This window comes from Rhipicephalus microplus, chromosome 3 (assembly GCF_043290135.1).
Source record: "Rhipicephalus microplus isolate Deutch F79 chromosome 3, USDA_Rmic, whole genome shotgun sequence".
Classification (NCBI taxonomy): domain Eukaryota; kingdom Metazoa; phylum Arthropoda; class Arachnida; order Ixodida; family Ixodidae; genus Rhipicephalus; species Rhipicephalus microplus.
The window spans coordinates 1,260,179-1,274,560 of record NC_134702.1 but is presented as its reverse complement, the minus strand read 5'-3'; the positions used below and the strand labels follow the sequence as shown (position 1 = coordinate 1,274,560).

Genomic DNA, 14,382 nt, shown 5'->3' with positions numbered 1-14,382 from the left:
CCCTCGAAGCTTGCATGTAAGCCGTCAGCAGCCAGGAAGCGGCGCAGCGGGAGTGTTGAGAAACCATGTTCGACGTAATAGACGCCTGCTCCCAACAACCTGTAGTGGCAGAGATGGCGGGCCTCTCTGCTGAATCGCTGTACCTCCATATTAAACCGATTCATTGATCGCCAGTTCGAGTCCCGCCGTCGGCCATTGGGTGCGCGAGGTAGTGGCAGACTAAGATGCAGTGTCTTGATGTTCGGGCGCATCTGCCTCATTCGCTTCAATGCCTCCCTCAACGAATCCAGTGATCTTGAAGAGCTCGTCTTCAGGATGTCCGTAGTGCCCCGCCGCGGTGGTATAGTGGCTAAGGTACTCGGCTGCTGACCTGCAAGGCGCGGGCTCAAATCCCGGCTGCGGCGGCTGCATTTCCGATGGAGGCGGAAATGTTGTAGGCCCGTGTGCTCAGATTTGGGTGCACGTTAAAGACCCCAGGTGGTCGAAAGTTCCGGAGCCCTCCACTACGGCGTCTCTCATAATCATATGGTGGTTTTGAGACGTTAAAACCCCACATATCAAGGATGTCCGTGGTGCCCACATGCAGAAACAGCGTGTCCACCCGGTAAGGTAGGTACTCAAGTAGCGCCGGAATGTCCGAAAACATACCGCCACCATAGGAGATGAAGCACGGCGTCGATGAGTCGTTCGGGCTGAAGTGCGTGTGGACGTACCGCATGATTGAGTCCCCGATGACGGCACACTTTGTAGGGTAATTTGGATATCTCCGCGACAAACGCTGCGTTGATGATGTACTGGCAGCCATGGTTCAGGTCCGTGGGAGTAATAATTCAATGGGCCAGTTAGTCTTCGTGAAGGTATGGGATATGGCACAACGGGAGTGTTGTCAACGAGGATAGATATATTTATTTCCCAACAGTTTTGGGAGGGGTCCTCCCTTCATCAGGGGATGAGTTACACTGACATGAATTTCCAAACTTCGTTGCTGCCGCGTCCCTCTCGCCTTGAAACATGTTTGCGAGAATGAGAGGGAACTAAAAAAAATGTAAAAAAGGGGGGGGGAGAAAAAAAAAGAAAAAGAAAGTAAAAAAGAGGAAGAACCACTGTCAACACTGAGAACGAAACCAACTGTCCGTGTACGTCCACATACGTTTCTTATCACGTGCTGTTCAGTTCTTGACGTGTGTCGGGCCACCCAAGATTGTCGCCGTGGTGCCGGAAAGGTCCGTGACGGCGAGCGTAAAGAAAGGGTTTCCCCGTAATGGGTCGGTCGGCGTGCGGCGTGCGTGAAGGAAGGGTTTCCCGTTAGTGGGTCGGTCGGCTCTTTTTACGTTTAATCCTCGTCCGTTTCCCTTCAATGCTCATCAAGTGGTAGGCGAACGAAAACACTTTGTATGTGCATGTGAGAAAAAAAGTAATGAAGGAAGAAAAGAAAAAAGGAAGAAAAAAAACGAAAAACAAAACAAGTGCACAGGGACAAACACCTCGATATGTATATATCAGCAGTTCTGTTTGCAGTCCGGTTTCTCAAACAGACGCGAGCGCGAACAGCGTGAGGCATATTTTATTTTCAAATTTCGAACATTAGTAGCCGGCATCAACGAGGACCCCAGAAAACTCAACTGCCTCCGAGAAGTAAGCCAGGAGGAAATTGGTGACAAAGATTGATAGCTGGAGACCATGCTTTTTTCTGACTGACTCGTACGTGTGCACTGTCCTTTCTTGTTTTTGTTTTTCGTTTTTTTCTTCCTTTTTTCTTTTCTTTCTTTATTTTTTTCAACATGCACATACAAAGTGTTTTCGTTCGCCTACCACTTGATGACCATTGAAGGGAAACGGACGAAGATTAAAGGTAAAAAGAGCCGACCGACCCATTAACGGGAAACCCTTCCTTTACGCACGCCGCACACCGACCGACCCATTACGGGGAAACCCTTTCTTTACGCACGCCGTCACGGACCCTCCCGGCAGCGCGGCGACAATCTTGGGTGGCGCGACACACGTCGAGAACTGAACAGCACGTGATAAGAAACGTATGTGGACATACACGGACAGTTGGTTTCGTTCTCAGTGTTGACAGTGGTTCTTCCTCTTTTTTACTTTCTTTTCTTTCTTTTTCTTTTTTTTCTCCCCACCTTTTTTTCCTTTTTTTAGTTCCCTCTCACTCTCGCAAACATGTTTCAAGGCGAGAGGGACGCGGCAGCAACGAAGTTTGGAAATTCATGTCAGTATAACTCATCCCCTGATGAAGGGAGGACCCCTCCCTAAACTGTTGGGAAATAAATATATTTATCCTTTTTGACAGCGCTCCCGTTGTGCCATATCCCATACCTTCAAGAAGACTAACTTGCCCATTGAATTATTACTCCCACTGACCTGAACCATGGGTGCCAGTACACCATCAACGGAGCGTTTGTCGCGGAGATATCCAAATTACCCTACGAAGTGTGCCGTCATCGGGGACTCAATCATGTGGTAGGTCCACACGCACTTCAGCCCGAACGACTCATCGACGCCGTGCTTCATCTCCTATGGTGGCGGCATGTTTTCGGACATTCCGGCGCTACTTGAGTACCTACCTTACCGGGTGGACACGCTGTTTCTGCATGTGGGCACCACGGACATCCTGAAGACGAGCTCTTCAAGATCACTGGATTCGTTGAGGGAGGAATTGAAGCGAATGAGGCAGATGCGCCCGAACATCAAGACACTGCATCTCAGTCTGCCACTACCTCGCGCACCCAATCGCCAACGGCGGGACTCGAACTGGCGATCAATGAATCGGTTTAATGTGGAGGTACAGCGATTCAGCAGAGAGGCCCGCCGTCTCTGCCACTACGGGTTGTTGAGAGCAGGCGTCTATTACGTCGAACATGGTTTCTCAACACTCCCGCTGTGCCACTTCCTGGCTGCTGACGGCTTACATGCAAGCTTCGAGGGAGTCGCGCTGCTGGCACAGCACAAGAGGCTGCAGCTGCGATGGACGTCGGCGGCATGGAGATCGGCGGCAATCGCTTGCACGGACAACTCCAGTGCCAAGCCCTCTCAACAACAAGGAGCCGAGCGACACACAGAGTCATCCAGGCCACCAGCAGTGACGATGTCGCCACTACCACCAGCGAGGCCAGCGAGCCAGCGAGTCCCACCAGTGAGTCAGAGATCGGCGGCAACGACTTGCACGGCAAACTCCAGTTCCAAACCCGCTCAACAACAGGGAGCCGAGGGACACGAAGAGCCATCCAGGGTACCAGCAGTGACGACGTCGCCACTCCCACCAGCGAGGCCTTACAACACCAGGCGGACGAATGCGGCGAAGAGCAAGGCGGCGGCTTCCAAATGACACGGGGAAACAAAACATACGGGCAGTCTTAAACACGCATGGTCCCGCTCATTTCGATCGATTAGGAAAATCATTGAAGAGCGGGTGCAATACGAAAAACACGCGGAACAACTAACCAAATATCTATCTCACGAAATTGTACCTAAGGGCCTCCGTTTAGCCTGCAACCCCTCAATGTCTACACTAAGTGAAGCAGAAAGGGGGAAGTGGGAAAAAATATTACTAGAAGCGTCCTTGCAACTGACTCGGGTCATTGCGGACCATAGTGAGCGTAAGGCCGCCGAATACAGTGTCACGGAGGCCACGCAGAAATTGGTATCTAATCTCGGAGAGCATGAGGCAAGAGAACTGCAAAGATATGAACTAAAGAAGAGAGGCGAAATTTCAGTAGTAAAAGAATGAAAATTCAAGCGGGACACAGTAGCTCCACTGCTCTGCAACAGGAAAATAGGAATGAGGCCGTACAAGAACGCCAGGGACCACCCGTACCACAACCTAACTTTGAGGAGAAAAATGGGAACTCGAAACTACAGTGCAATCCTAATCAAAACATCCTTACTCTCGAATATGACGCTCACACTCCCGTGCCACGCGATAGCCAAGAGCAGCCGAAAACTTATGAGAAAAATGTCCTCAATCTGTCAAACACAACACCCACACCCGCTCAGCTTCAACTTTTGTCGAGAGGCTTAACCTTTTGTCCATCATCCGGTAGATTCAATGAATTCGAACTGTACCAAGACCTTGATAACTTTGCACGTAATCTCCGCCTCCCTGAATACTTTCATGATCGCAAGGACTGTACGTACGAGAATAGAGGGATTGGTGGTGACAAATCATGGTGTCCGGGTGAGCAGAGGGACAAACACCTCGATATGTATATATCAACAGTTCAAAAAGATATCATCAGAGCGTATGAAAAAAATCGGCCATTTTGAAACAACATATCAAAGTCAGAACGAAGGGCACTCGATGAACTACGAAAAAACACTGGAATTACTATCAAACCGGCTGATAAAGGGGGCTGCATAGTAATTCTAAACACGTCGGACTACTTAAAGAAAAGGGAACGACAGCTATCAGACACAAAATTCTACAAAGAAATTCCAACTGACCCGACTCCCGAATTTGAAAGGGAGATAAAGGTAACCCTAAACAATCTCCGCCGGGACGAGAAAATTACCGGCAAAATGTTAAAAGCAATGTTACCGGCGCATTCTGTTCCCGGTCGATGCTATTTGCTCCCCAAAATACACAAGGCAGGTAATCCGGGACGCCCGATAGTATCCAGCAACAGCACATCAACAGAAAATATATCAGAATTCATCAATTCCTTAATAAAAAACATCCCCCCAAATTTTCCCTATTACCTAAAGGACACAAACCACTTCATCTGCGAAACTTCAAGTCTCGACATCCCAGGCGGCAGTTTTCTGGTGACCATGGGCGTCTGCTCACTGTACACCAACATACCCCACCATGACGGAATAGCGGCTATGGTTTCTGAATATGTAAAATCTGACTCATCAACTAGTGTAAGTGGCGAGGTACTGTTTACACTTCTTGAACTTGTACTAAATTATAACCATTTTGAGTTCAATGGCAAGCATTTCCTTCAGGTTAGTGGCACTGCAATGGGCACGAAAATGGCCCCCAACTTCGCGAGCACCTTTATGGCTTCACTTGAAATCCCATTCATTGAGGGACGCACCCTGAAACCTTTCTACTACAGAAGATACTTAGACAATATTTTTTTATGATATGGAACCATGATGAGGGAAGTCTTTTCCGCTTCATAGAAGAATTTAACAAGTGCCACCCGTCAATAAAATTCACGCACAAAATTTCCAAAACTAGCATTAACTTTTTGGACGTCACTGTCACTGTCGAAAATGACCGCTTGTCAACAAACCTTTACAAAAAGCATACAGACCGTCAAATGTACCTACATTTCCACAGCAGCCACCCAAAGCATTGCAAAACGGGTATTCCATATTCTCAGTCCTACCGGTACCGAAGAATATGCACCGATATGCGGGAATTTGACAGACACGCGGAAGACCGAAAGCATTCCTTACTGAAACAAAATTATCCGGAAGACATTATTGACGATGCCACACTACGTGCTCGGAACGTGAACAGGAATGATATAATTAAGGGACCAAACAGAGTATCTAAAACGACTTCCCAAACAAACCTTGTTCTAACTTACTCCTCATCAGCGCCACGAATCAACAACATACTGTCCCGCCATTTCAACATATTCAGGCAAAGCAAATGACTAACTTCTATCTTCGCGAAGCCGCCTCACGTGGTGTACCGCCACGTGAGGCGGCTCTACCGGTTCTATACTCTACCGATGAGCTACCATGGCGGCTGTCCCTCCAGCCACTTTATTGGGTTTATATGTAAATTTTAAGCTTGGGAGTGTCAGTCAGCGCCACCTGAAGCCATGGCGGCCAGTCATCAACATCCTCGAAGATGTCTCCATGGAACGAATTTGGTGTCTGTGGTGCATGGAAAACATTCGCGAGAAGAGAACCATGGGCATCGCTGGTTTGGACCGCCTGGCTTGTCATCGGAGTTGCCATCTTTCTAGGTGTCAACGCCAAGGGACCAAATTCATTTCAGGGAGTCACCCATGCAGGCGGTGGCTGCTTCTTGCTCTGGGAGATGTAGCTGTCTCCAAGAGTGCTGACACAGCCGAAGTATACGTACCCAGCGTCTCCACCATTAATGTCACGAGCAAAACAAGACCCACAGCCAGGGGTGTACCTGAACCAGCGCAACGGAAATGTTCTGTTATTTTTCTCAGCCCAAAACGAGTATGAACAACAGCGGCTCGTTCACCAATGGTGGCATGCGTCAATATATATATAATGTGTGTGTGTGTGTGTGTGTGGTGTAAAGATAACTATTGCTAACTCTTCCGTTCATGTGAGGAGCATCAAAAGTACTTTGTTGTGTCTGTGCTCTTCGTTTATGTTTCTGGGTGTGTGATTTACCCTGTAATAGTTTAATTTGCTTCCAAACTTTTGTTCATTATGGTACTATTTGCGGTAAAGTCACGACGGAAAATGATTAGCGTTAGTGACTGGTGGCCGGAGCGGCAAACTCGTGGTTATAAGTGCAGTTGTTCTTTAGCACGCCTATCACAAGAGTGTCCTCTGCCTAGCATGGTCCTTTTTCGTAAGCAGGAACGGCCGGGGGAAACTGATTTTTTCGGGGCCACTACGCTAAAGATATGATTGCTGAAAACTGTTTGCGAAGCAAAAGTTACTGCAGATTATTGATGTCAATGCTGACGATGGAATGAAGCTAGGTCTTAAAGTCCATATTGTCTACGTTGAAGTCTCCGACTAGAATAAAGATTGGATGGACGGACACACGAATGAACGAAGGAATGTATACGAATGTACGGACGGTGGACAGACAGATGCACGGACACAGTACGGTCTATTTCAAACCTATATGCGTGCTATGAAAGCTCAATGTGTGGCATATGTAACACATGTGCACGACGGGAGGCTACGATGAGGGCGGCGTCAATGGATATCAGGATTCCTAAGGAGTTTGGCTTCTATAAAAGAATGAAAAATAAATTGTATGCGTCGACCGATAAGGAATGCACAAGCGTTCGCGATGTGGGCTTCCGAATGAGCCAACAGCAAGACTGCAACGTACTTGCGGCCAGCCACCCCTGCTTTGGAAAATGGAGTGTGTTTGGTACTCTGGGTATCGGCGTGCTCGGGAGAAGAACCACGCACCGCAATTTTGCGAATGCAGCCACGAATCACTCGCGCTTTTTAAGGGCGAAACTCCTTAAGCCATGGGTCGTGCGTCCCTGTGGAATGTAGTAGTAGTAGTAGTAGTAGTAGTAGTAGTAGTAGTAGTAGTAGTAGTAGTAGTAGTAGTAGTAGTAGTAGTAGTAGTAGTAGTAGTAGTAGTAGTTGTTGTTGTTGTTGTCACCTCTAGTTTAGTCAGCCCCGCCGCGGCAGTCTAGTGACTAAGGTATTAGGCGGCAGACCCGCAGGTTGCGGGATCGAATGCCGGCTGCGATGGCTGCATTTACGATGGAGGCGAAAATGTTGTAGGCCCGTGTGCTCAGATTTGGGTGCTCGTTAAAGAACCCCAGGTGGTCGAAATTTTCGGAGCCTTCCACTAGGGCGTATCTCATAATCATATGGTGGTTTCGAGACGTTAAACCTTACACATCAATCAATTATTCTCGTTTAGTTATTTGTATATGAATATATGATGAAAAGATGCGAGAAGGCGGTACTTGGAGCGTTCGCTAGACGTATGGACAGACAGACAGACGGACGGATCTATGGACACACGGTCGGTAGCACGGACGGACTGGTGGATGCTTTGCCCCAATCATTCATAACTTACTCGGTGAATATGCTATGATTTTTTTTGTTGCAACTGTGCTTGAGCTCACAACCGTGATGGCTCAGTACATGAAACGTTTCTGTCGGATGCGCACAATTGATGTATTTTAGGAGAATAAGTGAGTAACCAAGATTCGTATCGTTTGTGGGATACTTCGCAAAGGCAGTTTATTGTGTCCTCTGGCGGTTCGACCTGGCCCGCTGCAGGTAGATCCGCGCTGACCAGACAATGACGAAAGCGAAAGAGGAGGCTCCCACGACGTGGAGAACACCATCGTACGTGCCGTGCTTGTCTCTGAAGCATCCTGGCAAAAGAAGAGCACATCAACAGCTGCAAAATGGCAGGCGCCATAGCTGTCGCTCTCGAGGCTCACGACTCTAGCACACTTATACAGCGTAGTGTCTTCGCGGACCTTGTGCTGGTCCGGGACTCGTTAAAGCAGGTCGTGTGACGTGAGAGGGGAAGGAAATCAAGTGATCGACCGTGGGCTGTAACTAAATGGGGAAGTGATTGAAAAAAAAAAGCACTACGCACAGATGGCATTTGCGGTCACAGGCGGTTTCCGACGTCGCAGACGAAGCTGTTCGAGAAACTCCCGCCGAAAGCGGGTGTTTCTTCGGCTCGCAGCTTGCGCCTGGCCACCCTGGCGCACATGAATTCTGAATCGGTGGTGTACTTGGACAATCGTCTGCTGTACGGGCGTTCGTACGATCTGTGCACTCCCCATGTGGAAGTCGTAAGTCGGCGCCGCCAAACTCGTCATGCGCCCGCCAGCCCATCGCGGGATGTTTTTTTTTTTCGTTTACATCCCTCCTTCGCTTGCTTGACGGCTTTCCGTAGCAGAGAGGCGACGGGTGCGAGGCGGGGCTAATTACTTCCTTTTATTCTTTTTTCAATGATTACTCCGCTCAACCCGAAGGTGCAGCAGCAGTTGGGTCACATGTCGAGAAAAACACATCTTCATTGATACAGAACACTTGTCAATTTGAAAAGCGATTCCATTCGCTGATGGAACGAACAAAAACAGCTTTAACCGCAGTTTCTCTCGACGAGGTGAGAGTAATTCCCATCCTAGTTCATTTTTTATATTGGTACAAGTGTCATTTTTTGAGTACCGACTTAGGACAAACCTTGTAACTAACTCTATTTGGTATTTTTTCAAGTTTGTCACTTAAAGTACTTTGCCAGGGGTCCCACATGGCACAAGCGTATTCAAGCATATATAGGTCAAATGTATGTTGAATACGCCGTTGATTTCAAAGGGACACTAAAGTCAAATAACAGTTTACGTTAGAGTAAAATCTCAATGTACGGTAACGTCTAAAACCACAACGTTATCAACACCAGTGCCCTACTTACCGAGAAATTAAGATAGATACATGATAACACATGCGCTACCCGTATACGACATTCGCAAAATGATCCCAATGACGTGAGAGGTACCGCCTAATATCAATCACTAGTAATCTAACTAGCTGCCCTAACTTTCTGTGCGTCAAGGGACACAATAAAATGCTGCTTGTTTGTTTTTATTTGATTCATATAAAAAGAACTGCAAGATATGGGAAATGGTGCAAGTGGTTCAAAAGTCGAAGTTTCGCCTGGTTATACTGAACAGGCCGTACCATCAAGTGGGGCCCAGTTAAACCAAGCAGGTCTGTCTTCTCGGAGGCCATTGCATGAAATTGTTCAATGGCCGTTGTTGCTGTTGCGGCTCCCACTGCTTTCTTCCTCCTGCTATAGTGTCGGCCGCCGCGCAGTAAAGCCGAGCAACGTCGCGCACGGCAACAGTGAGGTGAGATGTTCCGCTTGGGCGGGTAATTTGAAGTGCGCTAAACCGATTTGGACCCCCAAAATGTAATTTTATTTCAAAATAAGCACTTCCTTGACACAAAAGTAACACTACGAGGTTTTTATACTGCTGTTTCAACAATCAACGTGGACTTAATAGTTGCCTTTACTGTCCCTTTAGGCATGCCGGTTGGTGTCTCAGGCTTCGCTGTATAAAGTTGAGAGATTTGGCGGTCTTCGCCAACGTTTATAGAACAGGGTCAGTTTTAAAACTCTCCGCCTGCGCCTAACCCACAACACGGCGCCCAATCTGCTTGCTGCACCAGGTCACGCCGCCCTCGCAACCGGCTCCCTGCAGCCGGCGAGGAAGCACGAACGAAAGCGGCGGTTGCCGCAGCTGCTACGGCCGTTGCGAGGGAAATCGCGATATACCGATCACCATGATCATAAATCCCTATTCACGTTTGTAAGCGGTAAATCTAGACACAGGTTACCGAAGCTACGGCGCTCTATCGGCGACAACGATTGTGAAGTGGGCTCATGCATTTGCAAGGCCGAGAACTTGCTGGGCTAGTTGGTGAATAGTTGCCATGAGCTGAATCTCAACAAAATACGCGGACGATGAATACAGAGTAAACAAGACCGGCGCCTGTGATGTATACTCTGTATTCATCGTCCGTGTTTGCACTTCAAATCATGGCAAATTTGCAAGGCCGCGGTTTTATGTGTGAACCTCCGCATTCGTTTACTGCATTGTCTGCCGCTTCCTATAATATAATTTAGGTTTCTTGCTGAGGCGGCTGCATGTTTAAACCGCTGAACCTAGAAATAAATGCACGCAGCAAACATTTTCAGTTCGAGAACTAAAACAGTGGATGCTTTCCATTGACAAGACACGAGCTTCAGCAGCTTCGCGCGGTGGATGAGGCAGAGCGGGGAGCAAAGCAGCAGACGATCGCAGGCTGCCACATAATACCATGTCACCTACAAAAAAAAAAACCTATTTACAACAGCATTTATAAGACTTCAAGAGCTATTTACAGGAGGCGAGTGGCAGCCTCTTCGGTGCCAAAAAGGCTACCCCGCAAAAATTTTATGGTAACGATGCACTAAAGCTATTTTACAACAGTATTTACAAGCCAACAAGAGCTATTCACAGGAGGCGAGGATCAGCTTACTTGCCATGAAGGCTACCTCATAATAATATCACGGCAACAATTCTCAAAAGCTATTTACATCGGCATTTACAAGCAAGACCTATTTACAAAAGGCGAGCCTTCTTCCTCGCATTTTTTTACTTTTTCGCTGACCGGGCTCCTCTCAGCAAGAAATCGAGTGTAGAAATGCATGCGCATTGTCAAGTAGAATTTCACTATGCGAACCCAGGAATTCCTCGTAGTGCACATTACAACCGACCCTTGCAAGTGTCAAATCTGAGATGATGTCAACTATCTTCCAAAACAAGTTTCCGAAGACCTTTTGTGTTTTGGTTTCCGCCTCTACAACTGAGTCAACGGCACCCAGCAGCTCGGTTGGTGATTTTGATGGGTGCTTCAAGGCTCCAGGCACAAATGATTTAGCTTCGGTGAGAACAGACGCGGCAGGCACGCTCTGTGTGTCTGTAATCACTGCCCTACACTGGACACATTCAGAAAGCTACAAAGCTTTCTTCACAACATATCCAGCAAGGTAGTACAAAACAGCGTCTTTGGGTGTGGCGCGGCTGTAGGAGTGTTCAGTTGCACCTTCAGGACATTCTTCAAGGTTGACCGAAGCAAGAAGACTCTGAAGTTTCTCATTTCTGGCTTCTTTCTCCAACAAGGCTGACATCTTCATCTTGCTCAATGTCTCCTCCAGAGAAATGAGGATCGGATTGCTTTCACCTGTGCAGTTTCCCTTTTTGGCCTTTTTGAGAGGCGTATGCAAGCTGAGGAAGCGGAAGACTTGGTTGAAGTTAGTAATGGTGGGGTGGTCCTCGTTACCGCCGAATGTTCGCACAACACCAAAGAAAAGCTCATTCAGTGTGCTGCCGGCCGAAACATTTGAAGAGCCTGCACACACCCTTAGTTGGTCAACGTTCTGCAACAGGCTCACCAACTGAGTAATGGTGTTGACACGGCTGCACGATTTCACAATGCAACCGCGGGTGCTGACAGTCACTGCTCCTAATTCACCGATTATTACACACTTTTCGACAAAAAGCATTTCGCCCTCCACTTTCTGAACAAAGAAAGCGACGTAACTTCCACCGTCATTGCTGTCGACAATCTTTCTCCAGTTCGTTTATGGCAAACAAACTTCTGCCATCTCCGTCAACGTAAGCTCGCTACCTGCTGCCGGCACGCCTAAATCTGCCGCACTTTCTTCGACAACAGCACTAGCGCTTGTCTTCGCTTTCTTTGCAGACGAGGTCTGCGCAACAACCTGGTCTCGGCATGGCAATTTCCTTCTTCTTGCCGGGGTTTGGATAGATAAGGAGGCAAGTTCGGAAATATTTTTGGCCCCGCTCCTTCGACGAGGCTCCACTTTCCTCGCTCCGTTTCCACTTTCTCACCTTCGATGAAATGCGTCTACGTATTTGCTATGTCATCAGGGTAAAAATGAACGTCGCACACGCGCGATTTGGATGAAAGGCTGCGGTCGAGACGGGGAATGGCACGGTCCCATGCTGCACGGAGACCGGCATCGCTTGGAGGCGAGAAGAAGTGCCTTGGGGTATTGTTTCCTCTGTAGCCGCTAGTGCAACCGGGGACGCAACACGTCGGCATGGCGCTTGTCGAACCATCTACAGGTGTAGCACGCGCACACACAAATAAAATATCATGAACTGAGTCGAAACGCTGGCCGAACGATCGTGGGTGTATCCGGAGGAACGTACTGACCGCCGTCAGGTGCCCCGAGCGAGAGCCGGGTGCGACTGCAGCGCCATCGATGCAGCTGAGAGCGGCGGCGCCGGGAAACACTTCCAAGTTTTAAAACTAACCTTGTTCTATAAACGTTGGTCTTCGCAACAGCTGAATCAATGTGTGAATTCCATGAACAGTCGGCTGAAAAAGTTACACCTCGATATTTATAATGCTGTTTTTGTGTCACTCTAATATTGCAGATTGCATACCCTGAACTAATTGTTTTTACGCGTAAAAGTAACATGAACGCATTTGTCGTCATTTAATGTAATTTTCCACCTTGAACAGTATTCTCGAACGCGTGATAAGTCACTTTGCAGCAAGGCGGCATCACTTTCATTTCTAATTTTCCTGTACAAGACAGTCATTTTTCTTGTACAAGAGAGTCATCTGTAAACAACCGTATATTAGAATCAGTTCGTGAGCAAATGTTGTTTATTTATATTAAAAATAAATGTGGCCCTAGGACTGAGCCTTGTGACGCCCCTGAAGTGATGTTTACAAAAATTGATTTTCTGCCATTTATTATTACACACTATTGGTGGTCTGAGAGGTAATTTTTCATTCACACCAGAATTTCACGATGAATGCTTACCGCTGCAAAGTTACATAAGAGAAAAGAGTGCGATACAGCGTCGAAAGCTTTTTGAAGATCAGGAAGAGGCAATTGATTTGTCCACCATTGTCTCTTTCATATACTAAGTCATGTAACATTCAACTAATTGTGGTGTACAAGATAAGCCCTTACGAAATCCATGTTATTGGGGCGCCAGTGATTTGCTGAAGAATGTGCCATTATTTCATTCTACAGAATATGTTCTAACAGCTTGCAGGGTATGGGCGTAAGTGAAATAGGGCTGTAGCTGGTCGCGCCTTTCTTGGGCCCAATTTTATGAATAAGAACTGTATGTGCAATTTTCCAGTGATTGGGAGGGCACCGGAGGATAATGACTTTGCGAAGATTTCGTGCAGTTAAAGAGTAATTGACTCAGCGCACTAGACTCGAAATAAAATTTCGTCCGATAAAATTGCCTTATTATCGGTAAGTTTGTTTAGTAAATGCCCTGATTCGATTTACATTCAACTCTGCTTATTGCATTTCCGGCTCGGAACTTGTAATTTGCGAGGCACTAGAGCTTTATTTCGGCAAGTGTACGGAATCAAAGTAGTTGCCAATTTAAACAGGTAGCTTTCTCAGTATTGTCTACTAAGTCTTCATTATTGAAGACAATGCTGACAATTCCTGAGGGGTCTGCTCAGTAGCCTTTCGTGTATTGCCAGAACGCATTTGAACTAGTTTAATATTCGAATGCATTCCTTAGTCGGGCTATATCAGGCGTCCGTCGGGATCCGTCCACCGCCCTCTTCCATAGCAACAGCGGCGGGCACGCGCGCTTATCCTCGCCTCCAGTAACCGGAGCATGTGGAGCGATAGAGTGTAGGAGAGGGTAGGTGCAGTGCTTCACCGCTCCTCTCGCGGCTCGCTCTCTCTCCTCCTTGCGCCTCACTCTCGACCATTCGCTGGCTGGGCGCCTCTCAAGAACATCCGGAAACGTGTGCTCGAGACGCCGCTGTAAAACGCTACGCCGAGCCGAGAACGTTGTTTGCTTTGTTGGCTTCGAAGTAGTTTCAACCGTGCACGCTAGCTACTACAGCTGGAAACGCATACCGAAATTATTGCGACAGAAAAACGTCACGTGCGGCGAACGGCGCTATTTGTTGCACGGTGAAAAAAAAACGAAAAAGAATTATACTTCTAACGCTGGGTTCTCACGTGCGTAACACCATTACGGACGCTGCGCAATAAATTACCATTTCCTCATGATTCCCTTTGGGAACGGGGGGGGGGGCATTTTTAGGGGTGAAGCTCCTTATGGCTTGGGTCGTGCGTCTCTTGTATGTAGTAGCCACCTCTCGTTTTAGTACTTGGAATGTCCGCTGGATGGCGGT

The 14,382-nt window shown here is 47.7% G+C and overlaps 1 protein-coding gene across 3 annotated transcripts in view; it reads right to left on the bottom strand.

Annotated features, from left to right (window-relative positions):
* Nucleotides 1-14,382, bottom strand: part of LOC119184566 (monocarboxylate transporter 12) — a 249,508-nt gene that overhangs the window by 70,446 nt on the left and 164,680 nt on the right. For 2 of the 3 annotated variants that reach the window (XM_075888706.1, XM_037433971.2), the window contains one exon: nucleotides 7,874-8,039. The exons of the other annotated variant lie outside the window; for it this stretch is intronic. In XM_075888706.1, coding sequence (XP_075744821.1) covers nucleotides 7,903-8,039 — 137 coding nt within the window. In that variant the 3' untranslated portion in view covers nucleotides 7,874-7,902. Of the gene's footprint in view, nucleotides 1-7,873; nucleotides 8,040-14,382 lie in introns of those variants that run through there. 3 annotated transcript variants of the gene reach the window in all.